We start from the raw sequence: 24913 nt of genomic DNA on the forward strand, positions 1-24913 counted from the left end.
CTGCTCAGAAGTGTATTTAAGTGTGTGAGTACAATGCCCAGGCACCAATACTTGTCCAGTTCCTTACTGGTATTCCATAAGGAACTAATGGTAGCTCCTGCTAAAATTTTAGCCAAAGCACAAGTATACAAATGAAAGAGACTGATTAACTTACGATGACTCCTTCAATCATCTTTTCCATTATTGTGGAATTGATCACAGTGCAGAAAGCTTGCACAAAGGCACTTCAGATCTAGCTGTCTGATATGTAAGATCTAAACTTGGGATATGCAAGATCTAGCTCTGACCTGACACACAAAGACCATTATTCTTCAAGGTCCCAAAACAGAGAATAGCTCGGAAATACTCGTTTGTGAGCTGTTGAAAATTGCTTAGTGGCCATCTAAATAATCACGCTTTGCCTATGGTGTTTATACATTCATTCTGCATGCACAACAGATTTTTTTTACGCTCTTGCTATATTTTGGTAGGTAGTTTCTGACATTCTAATTAGTTCAACCTATATTAGACATTTAATCTTCTGACATCTGGAACAGTGGCTGCAGCTATTTCCCTTCTCATTTTTTCCTGAAAGAGATAAAATGTTAGGTTACATGTTAAAAAGCTCATCTGCATTCCTACAAAGGAGCACAGAGACAATGGCAGGTGGGAGAAGCCAAATAATATCCTCCCTCAGCTCCTCCCAGACACATCATGGAGAGGGCAAAGGGCCTTCAAAGGCCCATCTCCACCAGCCCAGAAGAGCACAGGGGCACAATGGCAGGTCGTTCTGGGGGACACAAATTAAGGACTCAGAGGAAGGTACAGCCTGTCTGGGTCCTTCCCAGAGTTGTCCCAGGGGAGCTTCAGCCCCTGTGTCCAGGCATGAAACCCATCATGATGAGTCAACATGAGCACCTTTCGGACTGGGGGAAATTACTACCTAGGGGTATGGGACGCATTATGAGATGCCAGGGAAGAGCATTTGGGGATAGCATAAGACTTACAGTGGTATGTGTAGTGGAGGAACCAAAGGTGGGGAAAGGGAGGGCTCGTGGTCGTTTGGGGAGGAACAAGTATAGGAACAAATGGCATGACGGAGCGATAAAGGGATAAAAGGGGCTGGCTCTGTGTAAACAAGGTCTGGTTGGTATGGTTGCCTGGCCATACTCTGTGCCTGATTAGTGCAGTCTGTCATGTCTTTTATTAAACTCTGCTTCTAACTCTTTTCCTGGGTGAGGGTCTCTATTTTTTGTGCATGTGTGCAGCTGGACGCCTAAGAGCCAGTAATTGCAGTGGGATCATGGGTGGGAGGGGCTGCGTGTCTGTGGTGCAAAAACTGGAGAGACAAGCATGAGTGAGTGTGTGATCACTCGCAAAGATCAAGCCAGAGTAGCCAGAGAGTGGGTGAAGTGCCTTGAGAGCCAAGCGTGCATGTGTGTCTGTGTGTGTGTGTGTGTGTGTGTGTGAGCAAGCTACTGTGGCATCCTTAATGGGTGTATGTGCATGCATGTGTGCGTGCGTGTCTGTCTGTGTGCGTGATGGTCTGTACCAGCAGCTGCAGTGGGGCTACAGCACTGGGGGCTCATATGTCCAGATGCAAACAACTGTGGACACTGGGATCCAGTGTCTGAGCCCTGCTGCTGGAGGGATCCACCTTGTACATATGTGTGTGTGTGTGTGTATATATATATATTTTCTTACTAGTGGACTTCCGTCCTGATTAGCCAGACAGGTGAGTGATATGAGGCCACTGGTGCTGTTTGTGTTGGTGTGAGCACAGAGTGTATCTGTCTGTGTTGATCTGTCCGGCTGGCAATGTGTATATACATGTTGCACATGTGTACGCGTGTACCTGGGAATACATGCTCAGCCTCGGTACTGGTTGGACCTGGGGCATGGAGCTGTGCAGCCTCACTTCTACCAGGCTACTGGATTCGGCTCCCCTAACGCAGTCCTCCCAGCAGCCAGATCCACGACCACGTGGCTCCTGTGTTGGAGCTGCCCTGAGCCAGGGCCACCCAGCCCCAGGGGAGAAAGAGCCCATGGGACTCCCGAGGAATGTGGGTTCCTTCACCATATCTTACCTATAAACTATTCCTGAAGCTCTCCTTGCCCTTTGCTCCCTGACGGATCCTTTGAATCTTTCTGGACTCAACTAAATGCAGAGTTTTGGTATGTCCCTTGTGGGTCAGAGAGACCCATCCCAGTACAAGCTTAGCATGATGCTTTCCTTCTGCTGCCCAAACACCTGGCTGTTTTGTATGTCTGCACTGGTTTATGGTCCAGCTTGTGTCATATCTGTGTCCTTCAAACCTACAGTAGATTTTTCTAGGAACCGAGTTCAGGGAAGGACAGCTTTCTCCTGTAGATAGGAAACAGGAACCTTGCCTGCTTTTGCACTAATTCTCCTAAGTGTACTGATCCTAATATTCCTTTTGAAAACAATGTTTTGCATCATTTCAGGGACTGGATTTTAGAGGGCTGGGTCCAAATGAGATTCATGTTCTAAACACAGTGTGCGGGTAGGAAAGAGCACAAAGTAATTGAAATCTGAAATCTATAGGAAAAAGAGTGAATGAGCTTGGGAAGTGTGTGACTTAATACAAAAGCAGGTATGAATGTATTAACAAATGTTAATTTGAACATATCTGGGAATATCAAGATTTTTAGAAATAGTATTATGAAACTAATATTAGGATAGTGGGACCCCTGAGGTATCTGGATGGAAGGAAACTTCTAATTTAATTTCCACGTCTCTGAATTCTGGAAATATATTTATATTTTTGCCCCATTCTACCCTAAACATGTTCCTGAAATCTAATGTAACCTCATTGATGCCTAAATTTTCCAGATCTTGTTTTTTCCTGTTATTCTAGTTTTTGCCTTGGTTCCATATAAGGAAAGAAATGCCGAAAAAGGGTTATTTTACATAATCATCCCCGTTCCTGTCTTTCTTATTTTTCTACGACCATTCAGCCTAAAAGACAGAACATATGATTACTCAGCGAAAGCCCTGCAGCCATGAACTCTGTCTGTTTTGTAGCCTTCAAAGTATTATTTGCATAAAGACAATAAAAAAGTCTTGTTCCTTTATAAAGATGACTGCAAGGAGTTTGATCTCTGAGAAGAACAGCAAAGATTTTCTTTCTCCAGCTCTTGAAAATGACTCAGTAAGAGATTTTGATCTCTATATTGTAAATTTGATATCCTGTGGATCTCGTCTTCACCTTACCTCTTGAGTTGCCTGTTATATTACATCTTTCAAGCTTAATACGTGATTGATTAAAAAGCTTCATTTTCTGCTTGCTTTTCTATATGATCATTCTGGGCTTAAATATTTCATGCTCATTATTATCAGCCAGACTCACTGCTGTAGGAGAGTTCACTTAAACTGCATCTGTGTTTCGGTTTAGGTATTAATTGTTGGAATAGGTAAAAAACCTCTTAATACGAACCACAAACCTTTCTGTCCTGATGTAGACAGGTTTTTAAGGATATATCTCAAATATGTGTGGTTCCCCTAAAGACAAAAAGGTTCCCAACACACAAAAAGAAGTTAGCATCTACTTTATTGAATAAACATACACCTGTATGTTTCCTACATGTCTCTGGGTGTGGTTCTCCTCTCTGAAACTGTTTGCTCACCTGTCTGCTGGGGTCCTGAGACCCAGTAGTAACCCTGGGTTTTTTTCCTTGTACCCAGGTCAAGGCTTGGAGATTTTGGATTACTTCCTTGCCCTCTTTGCTACAGGCTCTTTTTGGTGGAGAAACCTGTTCTTCAATCTCTGCTACATTTCAATTTGAATGGGATTTCACAATTTGCATACAGAATTGCCCTCAGCCACCATTGCTGCTCAACCTTATTTGCTGCTGCAAGTCACAATGCTTGTTCTCCAATGTTACTACTACTTGTTTTTTCTCACTTTATTCCCTGAAAGAATAGCTTCAGACTGATCTGGATTTTCAGGTGAAAGTGCTTGCTTCTGACAATATCCAGGCCTTTCTGACCAAGAGAGCATGGGAGCAGCAACTGTGAGTCAGAAAGCCATGGGAGTGCTCTGCTAATGGAAGGCAGGTAGGTTTTTTGCAGGCAGGGGCAGAGGAGCGTGGAAATTGGCAGCTCCAAATGGAGTATTAATGGTCATCCCTACTCCACATGGCCCTGCTGGAGGCTGAAGGCCAGGCCAACTTCCTCAAACACTGTGGCAGTGAATATGGTATAAATGTCCAGAGAATTAGTTGAAATTCCTTTTGTCCCATGGAGCCTTGGCACATTAGTCAAGGCATTTTCTTTTTCTTACGCATGCAGAAGAGGTAGAACTTTGTAGGCTGCTGCACGGCTGCATGACGGTTCATTGCAAGGGATTTCCCCTCTCAATTTCTATATTCTGTGACTGTGTTTTATTAACGGGAAGAGAAATGCCTCGTAAGAAAGAAATGAGAAATACTAGAAAAATAGTACAGCTATAGGTCTGCAAACAGCTGCTCTGACAACTGCAGCTACTCTTGTACAGTCATGTCTCACAGCGCTGGCAGTCAGCAGCACTATCATGCACATATCCCTTACCACGAAATGTAGGAAGCATGGGGTTTGCAAATGTGTGATCAACTTCACAGCTCAGTGCCCACCAGAGATTTGTCTCAACAACATCATTTGACAATGTTTGAACCCAATGCAACAAATAAATAGATATGAGGAAGGCATGCTGCTTCTATAATGGAAGACTGAAACAGCATGGGCTTAAGCACCTTTGGAGTTTACCTGCAGGGTCATGAAGAGGGTCTCATGACAAAATAACACCAAAAGGCAGGGTCCCCTGAGCCCCTTCCATGGGAGTATAGGCATGGGGTGGACAGAAAGGACAGCCTCTCCTACTGAAAATTTCAGATGCTCCACCCTTCCAGAGGCAGAGCGCAAGTGACCAGGCACAGCAAGGGAGTGGAGAGGCAGGAGGACAACATCCTCAGACCTCTCCGGAGTCAAAACTTTACCGCCACATCCCTGAACCCTAACATCTTTTAAAACCTAGGTTCAACCGGGACATACTCTGCCAGCCACAAAGAAGTGAAGCTCACATGGGCCACCCTTTCTGTCCTAAAACACACTACGTGAATCTTGGAATGTGTTCTACGTATTTATATTTTCCGGCACTGAGCGATGTTTGCCCTACATTTCTTCTCTCTCACTGCGAACAGGTGTGTGTTCTACCTATCTCCCTGCAGGAATGGTTTTCTGAACTAGATGAGGCTGCTCAGATAGTGCAAGGCCTTCAACTAGCAGGTATCTCAGCAGGTAGCTTCCTCTCCTCTGGCCCCAAGTCACTCAGGGCAGCTTTCACACCAACTGTCTTCCCAACAGTGAGCATGGTTATCTGAAATGATTGTTTGTGCGGAAAGTTCAGAGCCACGGCATAAACTTGGAAGGATAATTTGATGAAGTAGTTTCACCGCTTCTCAGCAAAATCCTCACATCACAAGAGGGAGCCGGGAGCATTTGCTGCCAGTTGCCAAAGATGAAGGTATACTCCAGCTGTGTGAGGACCAGGAAAGTCCAACTCCTGAACCTCATGCTCTCCAAGTCACGTAACTTTGTAATACTGACAGAAGACTCAACTCTCTGTGGAAATGCTGAAAATACTAATTTTCCAGTCTCATTTTCCATTTTTTACACATATAAGAAGCCTAGTGATTTCACTGAGAATTTGGGGTAAACAAAATTCATTCTACAAGATTGGAAAATGACAAATGAGAATAGGTTAAGCATTGTTTGATGCTATCTTCCTTGCTTTTTTTCACCCCATGTTTGCAAAAAAAATTTAAAAGGAATCAAATCAAGTAAGATAGTGGTTTAGAAAATTCCTCTAATCACATTTGTCTTTAATAATTTAAGAGGGCACTTTCTAGAAGCATACTATAGTATTCGCTTTTTTAGAGGTATGCAATTTTGCAGCAAGTCTTCTGGATTTCTTCAAATTACTGAAAATGTTTATTTTCCACTACTTTAATTTGTATCTTGCAGACTTCTTTCCTGCCCATGACCACATCTTCCTCTTTACAGTTAATGGAAGTTTCAGAGGCACAGAGGGTCAGGTTCTTTCTTTACTATTCAATTAGGTAAATAAATCCTTATTACTTGAATGACTCTCTGAAGAATAACAGGTAGATAAATCATGTAAGATTTTTCCAGTCTTTGTAACAGCCCCCATCTATAATACATACCTACAGTTTTAAAAGGACATTGATTACAGTGTCTACCAAGTGCTAAAATAAGTTTTGCTTTTAATGGAGTAAGAAAAATATCTGTTAAAAAACACCTAAAAATTTAATCTGGGATTATATGGAAATAGTAAGAATTATACCTAACAGTACTGGTTAGGATGAAAGCAAAGCTGCCTGTTACAAATCTGACCACTGATCGAAGCTTGCAATTTCAACCTTCATCAACTGCTTTCTTGAGTGACTCATCAAATCAGCGTTACCTAAAAAGTCAATATTGAGAAACCAGGTAAACCCATAAATACTCCTTTCAGTCACACAATTGCTACCACTCTTGAGAACACAGTAAAGCATTTTATTGTTTATGCTCATTTTCATTTACACATAGGAGGAACAATCAATGCAGTTCTATCACAGCGGGTGGACCATATCCTGTAACTCTAACTTTGCTGAATATGCGTAGACCTGTCTTAAGGTCTGATCAGAAAACAAAAAAAGAAAAAAAGAAAAAGGGGGAAGTAGGTAGGAGAGTAATTTCACTAACATCAGTTAATTCATGATTCACAGGTATTTATTTTGCAGGTGATATAGCTCTTCTGAAAGAGCAAACTGCTTCACTTCTTTACAAAATACACTAAATAATGTAATTACTTAGAGAATTCTAAATTTCGCAATGGTTCATGCGGTAAGGGTGTGCAGCTGACACAAAATGGAAAACATGGTTACAACATCAAACTGCTACTTCTATTCCCAGCTGGTTTATGGAAAAGGTCATTGGACTTCTTGTTTTCTGCTCTTGAGTTATAGAGTAGAAACAAGAAGTATTTACTTTATAAAGGCAACTATGAGGACAGACTATAGATATGCAGTGCAGTTGAACAGGTCTACAACTCTTGTTTCTACAGCATTTGCATTTACTATTGTTTTGAAATACAAATATAACTTTTGCACACTGTCACTTCTCATGGATGTTCAGCTGAAGGAGTCATTTACAGAATTTACTGCGATGCTCCTATTTTAAATGCTGCTTTTTTTCTCCTCTTGGCCTCCTAAGTGAAGGGAGCAACTCTTTCCACTGAAAGAAAGAAATTACAGGTGTGCAGAAGTACAACTATGCTACCAACACAGACAGAGACAACTGTGCCCTTGTGCACACCCCTACAACCAGCCGGAGAACAAATTAAGAAGTTAAGCCTGCAAAATAAATGGAGTTTACTCTCAAACTTTTTCTTCAGTCCAGATGAATTATAGACCTTGATTCGAGGCTGCCCTCTTTTTTTGCAACTGATCTGCGTGACTATTGGAACAGCTTCTCTGCCAGAGTCATTACACTGAAATGCAGAGCTGAGCAGTTTGCTGGCAGTATGTATTGACGTTTTTGCAGCATCATGAGTCTGGCAACTGGGCTTGGGGAAGTTTCAAGCAGTGGGTCTTTACAATAGCAACTTGATTCTGCAGACAAAAAGCAAAAGATTGGCAGAATTATTAAGGTATCACAATAAAGGCAAGTGTGTATTCTGCAGAACGTGGTGCTGAGTTTAGCTATTAGCTGGCAGCCACTTTTGTCAGAGGCGCAGAAAGGCACAGCTTTTCCGCGTGTGAAGAGAAACATAAAGGTGCCGAGCCTTTCACGGTGGCTAAAAGGCAGCTTTCCTTTCAGGATGCCTGCTCCCAGCCGGCTCCACTCTCAGCAGGAGCAGCCGGAGCCGTAAGGAGGCCAGAAAGTAGGCTGAACTTTACAAGCAGCCTTACTCTGGGGCCTGTCCTTCCTTCCTTCCTTTCCAAAAAAAAAAAAAAAAACAGCCCGACGCTGGCCCCGGGGCTGCATCCGACTCCCTGCCAAGGGGGTTGCATCCCCGGATGCCTCCAGCTGCCGGCGGGGGCCGGGAGGCGGCACCGGAGAACGCCGCCGCGGAGGGGGGGGGTCTGCCCTGCCCCGGCCCGGCCCGGCGCTCCCCGGGGAGCTCGGCAGCCGGGTTGGAAAGCAAGTGCCGTTTAGCACTAATCGGTCTAAACGCGGGCATTTAGCATACGAAATGGCGGCATATTGGTTTAATAGGTGGAATGAAGAGCAGATTGCCGTGAGTCACTCCCTGCGAGCCGGGGACGACGACACACACACTGTGAAATGTCAGGAGCGTGCAGCACCGCCGCTGCTCGCCGCCACTTGCCAAGGGGCTGAACACCAGCCAGGGGAGTGCCGTGCCGTGCCGTGCCGTGCCGTCCCAACCCACGGCGCGGCTCGGCTCGGCTCGCAGGGAGCCTCGCACGGCGCTCCCGCCTCCCGCCCGCGGGGCTCGCCCCCACCCCTCCGAACGGGCTAGAAAGCAGCCGGTCCTCCCCGAGACGGGATGGAAAAGCTATTTGTGGGGTCGCACCTCCTCCCCCCATTCCCGATCCCCCCCCTGCCCCCCGGGCCTTCCCGCCCCGAGCATCGCCGCCCGCCGTGGCGGGGGCGCGGGGAGCCGCACCTACCTGTGGCGTCGGGCACGGGCGTGCATGGGGGCAGCCCCGGAGAACACATCGCATTCAAAATTTTCAGCTTGTGCATCGGAAACGTATGAGTTTGTGGAAAGCTTGTTTGAAGTCTTCGTTAGACATAGTATAGATGATGGGGTTGATGAGGGAGTTGAGATATCCAAGCCACGTGAAAAAGTCAAAGATGGCCACGTGGAACCAGCAAGCGTCCTTGCAAATAGGCAACACCAGGCTGATGATGAAAAAGGGCAGCCAACAGACGATGAAAGCTCCTAAAATAATCCCTAAAGTCTTTGTAGCCTTCCGCTCTCTAGCGGCCGTGAGCTTCTTTTTCTCCAGCAGGGCATCCGAGACCTTCACCTTCACCTGGTTCATGTACACGGGAGAGCCCGTTTCGCTGGATCCCTCGGGGGCCTTGGAGTTTATGGACGTGACGGAGGAGGACGACCCCGGGGAGTCTGTGATTAACTGAGCCCGCGTTAGTCTTTTACCTGCTTTCTTTGGCGTCTGCTTCAAAATCCGCGATCTGGCTTCCACGTAGATCCTCCCGTAGAGGGCTATCAGCAGCAGAGTGGGGAAGTAGAAGGCTCCCACTGTGGAGTACACAGTGTAGAGGACGTGGTCCGTGTTCACCACACAGTGAGAGACTTCCTCGGCCTTCGCCTGCCGCCAAAACAAAGGGGGCATGGAGATGCAGATGGAGAAGACCCACACCAGAGCGATCATGCCCGCTGCCCGCTTGGGAGTCCGTTTCGTGGAGTACTCGACGGCGTCGGTGATCGCCCAGTAGCGGTCCAGGGCGATGACACAGAGGTGCAGGATGGACGCCGTGCAACAGGTGATGTCCGAGGACAGCCAGATATCGCAGACGATCTGGCCCAGCGTCCACTTGCCGGTCACAGTGTACATGGTGCTGATGGGCATGACGAGGATGGAGACAAGGAGGTCGGTGACGGCCAGCGAGGCGATGAGATAGTTGGCCGGCGTGTGGAGTTTCCTCGTCTGGTAGACCGTGGCGATGACAAAGGCGTTGGAGAGCACCGTGGCCAGCGTGACGAGCGCCAGGACGACGGCGAGCACGATCTTCCCGGAGAGGGGGGTGGCATCTTGGTAGATCCCTTCCTCGGCGCTGCAGTTTCGGCCGTGGTAAGAGTCGTTGGCGGGGAGCAGCGGCGCCTGGCAGGGGCCGGCCGGCTCCATCCCTTCGCGGCCGCCGCCCCCGCAGACGGCGGGGCTCGGCGCGGCACGGCACGGCACGGCGGGGCCGCTACCCCGGCAGGACCCCGTCGGCGCCGGGGGAGGGCTGCAGCATCCCCGCGCCGGCACCACCTCCCGCCCGCCCTTCCGGGAGCGCCGAGCGGGCTCCTGGAACCTCACTCCCGGCGGTCGAGGGAGCAGGGCAAACCGGGGGCCAGGCGTGCCCGCTCGCCCCGCCAGCTCATCGCCCCGCCGCCTCCCCGCGGAGCGCGGCGAGCCCCGGGCATGGGGCTCCCGCCCCGGCCGCCCCTATGCGCAGCCCCGCCGCCCGCGGCTCCGCACCGCGTCTCGACGGGCGCAGCGGTAGCGGCGGCGCCGCATGCCCGCGGGCGGCGGCCTCGCCCCCCGGGCCGCGGACGCGACGGCGCGGCGGCGGGGGCTGCGAGGGCAGCGGAGCCGCCCCGCCGGACCCTGCCCTCACACGCAGCTCGCCGCAGCAAGTTCGCCGCCGCGGGTGCGGGAGGAGCAGGAGAAGAAAGAGGAGGGTCCGCGGGAGGCGGGGGGGGAGGCCACCTCCCATGGCGCCCCGCCGCGGGCCATGCTGTCGGGGCTCGGCCTCGGCCCAGCGCCGGCAGCCGCGGGCAGGGGCCGGTGTGAGGGAGCGGCGAGCAGCCGCCGCCCCTTATATAGCGGGCGGTGCGGCGCGGCTCCGCCGGCACCGAGCAACCGGTGCCGCTCCCGGGCGGGCTGCCCGCCTGCCCGCGGAGGAGGAGCCGCCGCCTCCCTCGGCCCTCCCTCCCGCACCTACCCGCCGTCCGACCGGGGGGGCCCGGCCCGCCCCGGCGCCGCGCACCGCCCCGGCCCCGCTCACCGCCCTACCGCCGTCCCCCCGCCCCTGCCCCCGCAAGCGTCGGGAGGAGCCCGGGCTCGCCCCCGCCCCAGCCCCTCGGCAGCGCGGCTGGGGAGCAGCTCCCCTCCCGCAGCCCGACGGGGGGTGCCACGGCGCTGGGGAATGCGGGTCCCCCCTGGCCCTTCGCCTGGCCCCATCCCTTCTTGCACCGTGCCCGCTGCGCCGCGGGGCTGGGCGATGCCTGGCTCCCCACGGAGCCCGCTGGCCGCGCGGGGGTGGTGCCCCGCCGCCCCGTCCGACGCCGGCGTTGTAGGTGCCGCTCGGTGCCGGAGCTGGGCGTGCGGGGAAGGGGAAGGGCGAGCAGGACGGTGCGGGACAGGGGCGCAGCCGGAGCGGGCAGGTAGCTCGGGTCCGCCCGCCCTGCCCGGCGGGCGAGGGTCTCTGCACCGCAGCGCGGCGGGTCCCACTGCTGCGGGGGCTGCACGTCCCACCGGGGCACATCGCCTGCTTTCCACTTAAACTTTTAGCAGTCCAGCGCCTCCTGGGCTCAGGCTTTCTTACCCTTTTTTTCTTTTCTTTTTTCCTTTTTCTTCTGGTGTGTTTGGAAACGCACATTCGTGATTGAACAGCCCTGACGTGCCCTGCAGGATCCTTCAGTGCTCGGGGGGGCGAGGAGCAAGAGGTGCACCAGGAGCACACATTTGTCCAGGTCCTGCAGCTCCTGCCGGCGTTTGTTCTCTGCCACCGCAGGAAAGTTTTGCACACAGAGGGAGGTGCGAGCTTGCTTTTTGCTAGGTCAGGGTAATTCCAAGCTCAGTGAAATGTCTGTGCTCCAGCCCTCGAGTAAATCTCCCAAAGATGCCACGATAAACCCAGTAAAGAGGAGGCACGGGCTTAAGTCTGCAGGCATGTTTGTGCATACCTGCAAATGCTGCTACCTGCCTAAGTTCCCTGCAAACTCTCAGCGCTCCCTTCTCAGATGTCTCCTGCTGGCTGTTTTCCTCTGTGGTGGGAAGGCAAACTGTTCCCCTGTGACCCTGTCCTTCCTGGGCCATGCTCAGCATCACGCAGGGATAGGCACTGCATTGTTCTGCCTGGGACATCGAGCTTATGGGCAGAGTGAAAAACCTCAGCACCCCATTGATAATCCTTGAGCAAGAGGGACTGGCACACCTGAGAGGATGCAGGTCAAGGAAGGACAGCAAGAGGAGGCTGGAGAGGATCCATCCTGGCCCAGAGGGGTGAGGAAACTCTAGGAAGAGAAGCATTGAACCGAGGGAGAGCCAGGGCTGCACAGCAGTGTGGGAAAGCCAGAGCCCTGCAGGGATGACCCTTTCCCTACCTATTTCAGTACTGGGCAAGGTGCCCTGATCTTGGGATGCGCTAAGCACCCACAGGTCCCCTGAGATCAAAAAGTAGTGACAGTGCTTGAAATTTTGTAAAATAAGTCCCAAATCCGCTCTTTAGTTAGGCTCTCTCAAGAAGTGAGCTAGGGAGAGGATTGCCTTGGATTAATCAAAGTGTGGTAGTCAAGGTTTGCCTACATTCACCAAACTGATAGGAAGACAAAATGTCAATAAGCCTTTCTGTTTTCCCAAATGGACTTGTGATAGGGTTTGGTCTGTTTCCATGTTTTTATTTTGTGGTGCCTCCTTGTGCTCAGTGGAGCCTGGTAATTGGTTGGAGCCTCTAGGCTTTACTGCATTAAAAATAATAATATAGAGCTATCTATATTCTTCTGGTCTCTTTGATGGGCAGAGATTTTATAATCCTGGTTTCTAATACAGTGTGCTATTGCTTCCACTTCTGCTTGACAGTTCTGGCTGAATTTAGTTGTGCTTAAGTTGGCAGCTGCCCTCAAGCCTCCATAGCTCAACATTCTTCCCAAATAGGGCTACGTATCTGAGACTGATTTAAATTTAAAACACCAATAATAACAAGAGCAAAACCTAGTCCCTTCATTCAGCTTTGGAACAGCTTTCCTCTTCTGGAAAGGCTCTTCTGATGAAATTATAGAGCCTTCAAAGGTAATGTTCTAGCCCTAGCCACTGCCATCAGCCATGTCCTGTAATGCAGACAAGTACTATGTGAATAGGCGATGAGGTCTGGCCACCCTACTAATGTCACTGTTTACCCTCATTACAAAATGTTTGTGTTCTGTGCACAGCTTTTGCTGTTGCCCTTCTCCATTAATTCTGGGTATTATTCATCAGTAATCATCATTCATTGCTTCCCTCTTTGTCTTGGCAAGAAGATGCTTTTCTTCTCCCTTGTTTGTTTTCTTCTGCTGTGCTCGTTTCTTACTCAGTTATGTAGTACTGCTGCCAGTAGTCAGGAAAACATTCACCCAGGCCATGCCAGGTCTAGCTGTGGTGACTTCACCTGACTTCTCACAAGGATCACCTGGTTCTCCTGGGCAGGTTCAGTAAGCATTCTCCATGCTTCTCTCTGGGACTTCAGTCTTGGGTTAGGCATGTAGCTGCAGCAAGAACGTAAAGCCAGCTTCCTATGCTGCTCCATGTCATGGACCTGGCGCTGTACATCACTGCTGGTGGGACATGCAGAAGACACTGGAGCTGCTGCTTTCTTTAGGCTGTGTGTGCTGGTTCCCAGGATTTGTGTCAGAGCAAGAGGTACTCAGACTTTCAAAAGTTACTCTTCCTCTCTGCCCAGCCAGGCTGCACACAGCTCCATGCCACGGCTGGGCTCCCACGGGACAAGGCTTGATGAAAGCAGGAACTAGGTTCTACCTATATCATCAATAAGTACTGTGCCAGTCAGAAACATATTGTGAATCATATGTATTATCACATGAACGATCATATCTCACTGCTGTGCTGTCACTCTGAAGACTGCATTTCATTGTTTACCTTCACCTCTCCTAACTGAATCTGAAAAGATGCTTATGGGAAGAGATCCCATTTCCTGAAGCTTTTGGCTTCTGTGCAGAGGCAGGCATAAAATTAATTTCTTTCTGCTGGTGTAAGACTGTTAATACTTCTTATATCCAGATTTTGATGTACTAAAATACCCAAATACAGAAACCGCAATGAAAACTGAGCCTATTACTGCTTTATTGCATCACAAACTGCCCATGTATGGCATAAATGTCATCAATGACTTATAAATAAATTAGAGCGAGAAGACAGACACATAGAAACTAATCTAAGTGCCAGAAAAGAAGTCTCCTCATCCAACAGTCAGATCTGTGCTGGCCGCAGATATTGTTGTTTGGGTTTTGGGGTTTGGATCTTTAAGGTATATTTGAACGCAGGGCTCAGTGCGCAATATAAACTTCACCTCTGCCCTTGACTCAGGTGGCAAGTTGTGTGTAATGCCATCTGTAGCCTCCTGCACTGCGATGAGATTCATCCTCATATTTTAAATAATGAAATTCTGAGTCCTTCTGTTAGCAAAGATAACCTTCACTATGTAAATCAACGCAGTGGTATTTTGTTGAGTTTGCCAACAGACAAATAATGCTAATACATGTGTGAAGTTTCTCAATGTTAACTTTGAAATATAGCTGAGGCCATTTAAATGCCAACACTTTTAAGTCACTAGTCAAAATAAAAACACCCAGCTTGAATGACTGAAATTTAATTATAAGGAACAGCTGGGCCTGTTTTTGATTTTGACTCTAAGGACCCAGAAAAAGAAACAAGCACATGGGCTCAACAGGCACAGATATACACCGAGTTTCTCGACCCAGAGGAATAAAGCCAGATCGAGTTATCTCCTTATTCTTCATACTGGTCAGAGCACAGTTGCTGAAAAATGCACTCAAATATCCTCTGAAGAGTATTCAGTTACTCTTTAAATAAGCAACTGAGGTCAAGCAAAAAGAAACTCCAGTCCTCCCTTACACTGTCTCTACCATTTCATCTCCAGACACTGCACCCATCCTGACACGTTTCAGTTCATGGAGGCAGCAGTTGAGGTTGATGACTGTTCCTCATTCATCTACGAGGGGTTTGCTTTTTAATGATGTTCCTGCAGATGCTCCACAGGAAACTGCTTCAATCCTGCCACATCTTCTCTCCTTCCATGCTGCCCATTATTCTCCTGCTTCGTTACAAAGCAGAAGAAATGACTGCTTGTGTGTAAAGGGCTGTTGCCTCCTCGTTATTGTGGTTTCCATCTGAGGCTGCTGGAGCCTCTAATTCACACTAAAATCAGTGCAAATGCCTGTTTTGCTACCAGAGAGTCAGGCTGAATAATCATCCCTATAGTTCAGGCTGTCTCCAGTTGTACACCTGAAGGGGTTTTAACCCAACAGGATCTGTCTGCGATGAAATACATGCAGATCCATTGGGGAATGAACTGTAGGAAATAGCCATGACAGTACAACATAAAGGTACAGCTGTCTACTATGACTGAAAGTCGAGGGCATAACCTTTAACTCCTGCCTGTCACGTAAGGAAAAAAAAAGAGAAGAGCACCTGTTCAGCATGAAGCCAAAGGACCCTGCGTTTAAACTCTGTAGGGATTCAAATGAAAAAAGTCTCATGTTCTGTGCTCAGATCTGGCAGAAGATAAATCCTCCACTTTCAGATACGGACCTATATCAGGTTTAAAGCTTTGGCCCACTTCAGTATGTTCAGATCTTTCTTTCTGCTTTAGAGGTTGAAAACTGTAAGGGTTTCCTTTCAGGATCCAGGGCTGCTTTCAAACAGGTCCCAAATATCAAGTTTTCAGAAATGAAACATTGAATTCTGTGTTTAAAAAAAAAAGTCTGCACACATTTTAAAGCAACAAGCTACTAATGCAGAAAGCTTGGTGGAAACTTGTGCAATGCAGTGAATCACAGCAAAGAAGTAAAATTGCTGAAAATTAAGAATCAACTCTTTTTCTTGTGAAATCAGCATGCCAACATTGATTTAAGGGGAGCTACAAAGATTTCTTCCTACTAAGGATCTGGTTCTTCTGCATGACTAATTAATATTTATCTAGGAAAGAAGGTAACATATGCTAAGCCCACTGCCACTATTTATAAGCATGCTCTACTCTTCTTTGTTCCCAGAGGTAATCAGAAGCTAGGAGCTTTTGCTGGCATGCAGATTTGGGCTGCTAATTTAACAAAACGCATTATCCATTAATTTGAGTCCTTTTAGGATGTCAGTGTTTACTAGTTGACAGTTTCTTCTGCAGTATGAGACTTAATTGCAAAATTTAGTTGTCCATTCTGCTTAGCAAGAGGCTTAGAGAGAGACACTTACAACATGCTGAAATTCAGGAAAGGAAGAAATTTTGAAGGCCACAAAGATCTTGTAGGCCTACTTTCGTCAGCAGAGTAGGGCAGGAAGACTAAAGCAGTAGCAAATGGCTATGGCATCGTCCAAATGACAGAGCTTTGCAAGGTCAGGAGGCCCTTTGAGGGATCTGGGATACGTGCAGTTACTCTCAGCAGCACTTTGCAAGGTAGAACACAGCTGAAGATCTCATTCTGGTGACAAGTGAGAGTTTGCATAAACCAATTAAATCCAACATAATCTAGTCTTGGAGTGAGGCTGTTATGAAACTGTTGGTCTAGATGCTGCAAAGTGTTAAATCCACTCTACCAAAGAATAATCCAGCCAGCAAAGGCCATCAATATTACCACTGCTCTATGTGTAGCTCTTTCTTTGAGGAAGAAAACAAAGACTCTGAGAAGCAAAAGGCTCAAAAGAGGTAGATAAATGAAATCGTGTCACTTCAAGCTTCTGCCAAATACGAGCCAGCGGTACGTCCCCCTGGCTGGAAGCAGAACTGTATCTCATCTGACTTTGAGAAAAGTAACCAAGTAAAACTACAGAGCCAGATCAGCAGCCTGGATCAGCATCGACCCAATGATTTAAGGAAGCTGTAGCCAATGCCATTGAAAGATGTGGCCTGTTATTATTTTCCAATCTTTTCATTATCCAAAAATTGTTTAACTGACAGGTCTCATAGAAGCCTGTAAAACTGCATTTCTTCATGTCTAGTGTATATGTGTGTTTATTGGGGAAGGGAATACTTAACTGTAAAACATAGATGTGATTTCTATTTAGAAAGGTATGTTTTGTTTTTCATTACAGGAAGAAGTCAGTCTTAAAGGATCCAGGTCTCAGGTAGAACATGCCCAGATAGAGGTTTTGAGCTGATCTTAAAAAAAACTTGCTTCTGGGTTTAGCCTTAAAAATGTTAATGGATGTTAAAAAATTGAGACATGGACTTATCCTCATTTGCAAGATCATGTCTGTGTTTGTGGAAGCAGAATCAGACAATTTTATTTTGTAGCTTTTATATTTCAGTTGTGAGTTTCATGGGTTTCCCTTTCCTTCCTTGGGAAGATCTTGTAACATCCCTTCCCTGATGCTTACTCTCCTCATAGTCCTGTCTCTACACTCCAGGAGGTCTGCAAAGGCACATTGAGTGTACAGTTCACCTCTTTAAGAGCAAGGCAAGACTTTCAAACCCAAGCAGTCTTCTTCTTACCAAGTACAAGAAAAATATGCATCTATTATTTAAAAAAAAAAACAAAAACAAAAACAAAAAAGCAACCTGCAACTCTCTCTGGGTTTTCCATGGCTTTCTCATCACGCTCGAACATTCTTTGGACTTGGCCCAGGTCTGTCCCCACATCCCCTTAGTTCGTGACTTTTCATCCTAGTCATGAACTTTTTCCCCCTCACTTCCAAGCTGCCTCCTCCACTTCGTGCTCCTGCAGCTGGGCACACCTCCACATGGGACCCGACCTTCTGTTCCCCCCCCCTTACACTCCTGTCACTGGGAAGGAGGAGAGAGAACATCCTTGCATATCCCTCCAAGACTCACAGTCTCTCTCATGTTTAAAACAGAGCACTAAATCATGGGGGATTTCTACACTCCAAAACCCTAAGCCCCATGTAAGATGCTGGAAAAACCTCAGGTGAAGTTATGTCACTGCCCAAGCTGCCTCTGCTTAAGAGTGGAGCTAGGGATGTTTAGTAGCTAAAACTACCAGCTGGTTTCTCTCATGTTTCAGTTACTTTTTTCTAGCCTTGGAAGTTTCACTATACATACCCAAATGCTACATTTCCACACATTTCCATAGCCTGCTGTTGTGGCCATGACTCCTCTCTTCATCTCTTCTTTGTGCATCCCTTCCCTTCCCTCACTCCTCCACTAATACCCCACTAACAAGCAAATTTTCTTTACATGACTTTCAAAGCCTCTGGTAGTTTACCCGCTTCTCATCACATACTCAGGTCAATTACTGCCACCCACTAGCCTCTGATGCTGGCCCCTCTCAGAGTCTTATTTGATTTCAATCAGACATCTTCATGCCTTCCCAGGCTTGAGAGAAGCTTCCTATAATAGGCACAGATATCCTCATTATCTTACCTAAAAATCCTCCTTTGCTGTGATGCCTACAAAACACACTTGACAAGAGTCAGGCTGTTGATTAAGCTATGACTGCTACCTATTATTCTTCCTGGTAGTATTTTGTTTGCCAATGTTCTCCCACCTGTGTGCCTCTGCTAGCGCTAATCTTAGACTGCAATTCTTTAGAACAGAGACTACCGATGTGCTCTAAGTGCTTGCAGAGCCTTGAAAATAGCTTTGAGGGTCCTGATCCTGGGCTTTGAGTGGCTTGCTATAAACTACTTTTATATCAATAGTAACTATTAACAACATCTCTTTTGTTGTTTTTCTTCTGTGCAGTTCACAAATCACTGCCAGTGATCCAGGAACGATACAAGGCATACCCTTAGCAACAAATGACTGGTATGACTGATCCACATAAACTGGCATGATCAGTGCAGCAGAGAGTTCAAAATAAGATCAGCCAGAACCTACAAAATGTAAAAATTTCTCATTTTCTGTTTGAGGAAAACTGGAATGTTTTGCTATTTGGAAAAGATAAGAAGAACTGTCCCTTACTTCCCTTATGCAACTAGCCAGAAATAAGAGAAAGCAAAAGAGCAGACTATTAAAATGTAATGTGCACCCGATTGTTCGCTTCTATTGCAGCTCTGAATTCTGAGCTGTAGACATAAAAAGGGAAAAAAAAAACAACCCCAAACCTGCTAGAAAAGATGTTCCCAAAGACTGGGGGTTTGGGAAGCAGAGAGCATGATTACCCCTTCCCTTCTACATCTGCTCCTTATCTGTCCTAAGAGATCAAGTTCTCCAAAGTCTCCCCAGATGAGAACTTCCCACTTAAAGTTTGATTATAAGAACTGGGGGTTTCATCCTAAGTGATCCTGCCTAACCTCTGCCTAAAATGGATACACTTAAAATACAACTTTAGGCACCTGGGCATGGCAGACAGGATCTCTAACCTCAGTTACCTTCCAGGCCTCTTCCTCTCTCCTTTGGCTGGGGTGCAAATACTGGCATTTATTCTAGGAAATCTCTTTCATTAGGGATATGTTCTTTGTCTCAGCTAGGCAGACTTTCTTACTGGCTGAGTACTATATGTAACATTAGATGTTAATTTACTCTTGTCTTCTACTGTGCTGGCCTATCAATGGCCTTTGGATCAGTGGTGGCAAATCCAGTAATGCAGGTTGCTTTTCTACTTGATTCAATATGAATCTGGTAAGATCTCATCAGTGCTCACTTCCTACATCAGGGACAGTTTGTCAGTTCCTGCAAAAAGAGTTTTTAGTTTCATGTTCTCAAAGAGAGCTGTAAGATTTTAGTAAAATCTTTTCAAAAACCAGTGTTTTGGTAGCATTGTTCAGTCTTTGCCATTTTGATTGCCATTAAGTAGGCAAAGTTCTCTGAGACATCGTCCTCTGAGGAGCAGTGAAACATGGGTCAGTCAGATGTTGACAGCCTGATATTGTCTGGCTGAAACAGTATCAGGAGAGATATACCTGGGAGCTGATGATCGTGTGTGCTCCCTTTCTTGGATTTGTTACATGAAAATTATTAGAACATGTTTAAGGATATCCTCCTTTCCTTCATGGAGGGAGTCTTTTAAGCTTGTTTTGGAGATTTTAAGCATACTTTAAAATCACCTGCTGTGTTCTTGGTACTTCACTCCTTTTTCTGGACCCAATTCTGCTTTCATTTACAAGGGTCAGACTGCTGTTTTTCAACCCCTTTGACTTTCATTGATGTGTCAGCAGTTTCCATTGAATTACCTATGAGATTTATCAAAGACACAAAACCAGAGAAAAGAAGAAACTAATTACTTGGATGTCTAATCATAGTCATGCTTAATGTGACCTTGAAAATGGAGGACTGGATGAAATGGTTGTAGGGCTCTTTTGGTGAAGTTTCTACATTTTTATATATTTGAAGCTTAAAGGGCACAATTTTACCCTCTGTAATTTAAAGAACACTTGGTGGTCACAGCCAGATGCAAGGAAAGCAATAGAGGAATTTGAGGATATTTATTCAACTGTTTTAGATAATTTAAGTCTTTGCATCACTAAATTACACAATATTCAGATGGAGGTGATTTGCAAATGGATGTATCCCTGTAGGAAAAGTTTGTGTGGGTTACTCTGAAAGCCAGGAATGTGAAAGTATAGAAAATGAACAGCAAACGATCTCAGGGATCAAAAACCAATTTTAGCAGAATAAGGACCAAACCTCGCTATCATTTAAGTAACATAACTATGTACATTTGCAGTTAAATTCCACCTGCACTACTTACATACTGGATAGCATTTTTTGAATATTTGAAACTTGTTAAAGAATTTGAGCATCCGCCTATTGCAAGCAGAAAAAAGTTTGAGATAATGGCAATATCTTGACAGACAATTTTTTTAGGCTGGAGTCAGACTGAACTTGGCACGACGTGGGATGAGATTGTTAGGAACTGATGTAGCTAATGTGGAAAAAAAAAAAAGGACTAATACTGAAGGTCATACATAACTAGGCTAGTGGAAATTATGCTTGAAGAGGTTTGGATAAAGACAAAGTCCTTGACCAACACATCTAACAGTTATCCATAACCATAATTCATACACTGGAGAAAGAAAATGGTTAGGTACTCCTACAATATCATCCTCCCCTATTTATCCATGATCAAAGGTGAGAGAGTAGAGGGGCTGCTAGGGATGTAAGTTCCTTCACTCTGGTAATACGAAGGTCACCATAGCTAAATGTTGTCATAACTATATAGCAGAAATCAAAAGAGTAAGTAAACATGATTCTTCAAGGAGGGAATCCTTCTCTTGATTATAAAATATTCAGAGATTGATGCAGACAATATTAATAAAGTAAGCATTAAATGTAATTTGTTGAGAAGTGAACAATCATAGTGGCAAAGAGCTCTGGGAAAAGCAATATAATGCTAACGTAGCGGGATGATATAACAGAATGGCAGACTGAGTGTATCTACAATCTGTTCTGAGAAATAGGAGTTGTCTATATACAGAAACAATATAAAAGTTGGGGAAATACATCTACTCGTTTGAGGCTTCTTGCAACCCATGGTCAAGTAATAGATTTTTAAAGACCCAAAGAGTATTAGGGGTTTCTACCATAACCACAGGCCACACAATTTCACCAACCCTACTCTGACTCAAGAGTTTGTGACTGGAGTGAGAATCAGGCCACGGAGGAGGGAGACAGGCAATATATTTTATCAGCCCAGCTGAGATAACTGGAAGAAAAGCAGACAAATCCTCAGGGACACAAGAAAGAGGTGCTGACCCATCCCAACTCATTCTCCCACATCCATTTTAATCTACTCAAACTGGTAAATTGCTTCCTCTGATAAAAAAATCCATCTTCTTTTTAACATGAACTTGGATGACTTCCATGTTCAGCAGTTGGTCCTTGCATGTTTTTGTCTGTTCAGTTAAAAAGTATCTGGCATCAAATGAATTCTGCCAATATAGTTCTCTGTAGCCTGCAATCAAATAGCCTGCAATCAAGCTTCCTTCTTAACCTCTTTCCATAGGTAAAACAGACTAGCTGTCTTCAACTCTTTGCATCCCCATTCCTCCTTTTTGTGATATTTGACTTCATGGTCTCATTAGTTCTTCCTACACCATTCTCCTAAGTTGTTTGCCTTACATTACTTGAAGTTAGTATAAGAAGACTGAAAGATATATATCATATCAGATATATATGATATACATATATATGATATATGTATATCATATATGTATCATATACACATAAAAAAGATGGCGGCAAACTTTTTAGCAGGGCCTGTTGCAACAGGACAAGGGGAAATGGCTTTAAACTAAAGGGGGGTAGATTCAGACTAGATATAAGGAAGAAATTTTTTACGCTGAGGGTGGTGACAGACTGGCACAGGTTGCCCAGAGAGGTGGTGGATGCCCCATCCCTGGAAACATTGAAGGTCAGGTTGGACGGGGCTCTGAGCAACCTGGTCTAGTTGAAGATGTCCCTGCCCACGGCAGGAGGGTTGGACTAGATGACCTCTAAAGGTCCCTTCCAACCCAAACTATTCTATGATTCTATGATTCTATATACCATTATATATAGATTTTATATGTATCGATACATATATAATAGAATTATATATATGATATAATATGTATACATGTATATGTATATATGTGTATGTGTGATATATATAAATATATGTGAAAGGCAGTCACAAAAAGGGAAGAATCTATTGTTCATGATTATGGTGGTTAGTATAAGAAGTAATGGGAAATTGCAGTCAGGAAGTTTCTTACAACACATTTGGAAAACTCTAGTTTACATTGAGAATAGCGAAGCTCTCAAGCTGTCTTATTTCTAGGAGAAACACACAGAACCAGTATAAAATCAGAGCTGCATATTTTATTTTAAAATACACATATATAACATAGCTGTTCACTAGTAAATTGCAGATGTACTCTACCGTTTAATAAACTGATCAGTGGAAGCAAGGTAGGGGGCAATTTGAAAGATGAGCTGCCTCTACCTCTGCTGCGTTGGGAAGGCAAAGCCACAGGCTGACCTGATCCAGTGCTGGCACAGGTCTGCTCCCCAGGGGAGGTCAGGCTGAATGACTGCCAGAGGATCCTTCTCCAGCCACCATTTCTATGTTTCTTTGCATTAATGCAGCAGGACTTCTGGACGTAGCCGCGAGGGATTAATAAATAGTAATGACCGAATTTTGGAAAGGTAGCTTTAGCTACCAAGGCAATGAAGATTTTTTTGGCCTTGTGATAGGCTTGCCACTTTAAGTATTGTATATGGGTGGGAGTGGGGCGAATCACCATTTGGGTTAAAATCCCAGCAGGATTTGGATCCCGCCTTGTCGTGCCACTGGCCAGCACCATGTGTTAACAAAATAAGGGTGACCTGATTCTGGCAGTGTGCTGTTTGGCTTTCAGAATAAATTGCTGTAAAGTCACGGGAATTAGAGAAAATAGGGATGGGACTAATGATGTAAGAGATGTGAGGGATTGCCAGGAATGTGGAACAACCCAGTAGAGAACAGGAAACAGCAGCATTTCACCCATCTGAGTGCAGTTAAAGGAAGGATACAATGTGCTAGAAGGCAAAATTGATGGACTGAAGCAAATCTGTTTAGGTTATTGATCAAGGCAAAGTTTTGCCTTAGCGCATATGAAAGCAAAGTGTTACAGTTCTGTTACTATTATTGTTGTTCCTATTAGTTATCCAGTACAACTCAATAAAGATTGCTTTTGTGCTAGGCAAACCCTGTGGATCCTATGATCTTCATAAGAATTTTCATTTAGCAGGAACACTCAGTAGCTTCTTTTCTAACTTTTGTTTCATGCTAATAGAGTATTTGTATGACAGAACAGCTCTTACTAATTTAATAAGAGATTCAATTGCAGAGGCGTTTTTCTGAAAAGCAGAAGGATATTTATTTGCTCCTCAAATAGCCATGAGGAATGTTAAATGAAGAGGTTTGTCATTTGAGATTAATACTGGGTTTAAAGGACACCTGACCACTTCAGTAGAAGTGGGTTTGTAACAATCAGAGCGATGAAGTAAAGAATAGGGAATTACTTCATTTGTTGCAGACAAGTCAGAAATTTGAGTCTTCGGTAAGTTTGAAAATTAGCCTGTAGTAACCCATTCGAGTTCAGCTTCTCTCTGATAACCACCTCTCTGATGGGTGACGTGACTGTATGGTGCAAAATGCATTTTTGTGGCATGGGAGTCTCAACAAAATCCCAAACCTGTTCACCCTGTCTGATCCTTCATTAGTGAGAATAAAAGACTCACAATCTCTTTCTGATAAGAGGAATTTGGGGGTCAACATTACCTGCAGAGAGCCTGGTCTGCACTGATGAGTGCTGTTAAAAGCATTACAGCCTGTGCCAGGGCAGAATAGAGGATTTGGTGCTACACGTCTCTCTGCTGCAGCAAAAACCAGGGAGGCTGCCTTAGCCTAGTTGCCTCTGCAACTAAATATTTGCAGCATACATTAGATTTTTCCTATAAAAATGTCTCTTTTGCCAGAATGATAGAAAGGATCCTAATGTAAATGAGATTCAAACCCATATTGCACACTACAGTAATGCTAATTTGTTACAAAAGGAAGTGCTGCTGTTCAACACTGTGTTAATGAAATGGTGAGACAAATCCATCTTGAAAGCACTGTGGGGAAAGAATGCTGAAGCAATTGATTAGGAAACAAGGAAAACTGAAAAGACACATTTTTTATAAACCAATGTTAAATATGGGCAGTAGGCTGTGGCTGCAGCTCTACAAAATTCAGATTTAGTCCTCATTAAGGAAAAGGATATACTCTTTGTTTGTTGTCACCTAAGTTGACACCAGAAGAGTCATTTAATGAATTGTAATTAGGTTTTCCTAGATCTAAACAGGAAAGGAAAAAAAAACTGCAGAACCTCACTAGTGTGCACCATAGAAACCTGATATTTTACCCTGCAAATTCTCAAGATTTTGTTTTGTTTGCCAATTGTCATTCTGTTCTCCATTGGTTTTGCAATGCCAGTTGAAAAATCCAGCCTTATTTTTATTTAATGTAATACTTTTATGTAGCAATGGCAGTCATGGATGTTATGTAGTCAGAACTACACCTGTAAGACCAGTCGAAAGTAGGAAGTCATACTGCACAGCACTTGCGATTTATCTAGCCGATAGTAACATGGTTACTTGTAAAACAGTGAATGGAAATAAAGGCATTTCTTACTGTGTTTTGTTTTGTTTCATTTTGTTTTTCTTATACCAGGAATCATAGAATCATAGAATCGTTTAGGTTGGAAAGAACCTCTAAGATCATCAAGTCCAACTGTTAACCTGGCACTGCCAAGTCCACCA

General features: G+C 45.4%; 2 protein-coding genes across 2 annotated transcripts in view; one reads left to right on the forward strand and one right to left on the reverse strand.

Moving 5' to 3' along the window:
* Window positions 1–6532: 6532 nt before the first annotated feature.
* On the reverse strand, window positions 6533–9917 carry HTR1B (5-hydroxytryptamine receptor 1B). The gene is made up of 2 exons (XM_076333112.1): window positions 8674–9917; window positions 6533–7650 (listed from the first exon to the last, which is right to left on the reverse strand). The coding sequence occupies exon 1, from the start codon at window positions 9874–9876 to the stop codon at window positions 8737–8739; it is 1140 nt and encodes a 379-aa protein (XP_076189227.1). The 5' UTR covers window positions 9877–9917; the 3' UTR covers window positions 6533–7650; window positions 8674–8736.
* A 267-nt stretch (window positions 9918–10184) lies between these two features.
* MEI4 (meiotic double-stranded break formation protein 4) overlaps window positions 10185–24913 on the forward strand; it is a 183620-nt gene continuing 168891 nt past the window's right edge. The window contains exon 1 of the mRNA XM_076335312.1: window positions 10185–10387. Within this exon, the coding sequence (XP_076191427.1) occupies window positions 10185–10387 (203 nt within the window). The remainder of the gene's footprint in view (window positions 10388–24913) is intronic.

This window comes from Aptenodytes patagonicus, chromosome 3 (genome assembly GCF_965638725.1).
Source record: "Aptenodytes patagonicus chromosome 3, bAptPat1.pri.cur, whole genome shotgun sequence".
NCBI classification, from domain to species: domain Eukaryota; kingdom Metazoa; phylum Chordata; class Aves; order Sphenisciformes; family Spheniscidae; genus Aptenodytes; species Aptenodytes patagonicus.

What these genes read in the sequence shown, in the direction of transcription:
- HTR1B (XM_076333112.1), bottom strand. Translation starts at nt 9,876, where the DNA reads ATGGAGCCGGCCGGCCCCTGCCAGGCGCCGCTGCTCCCCGCCAACGAC.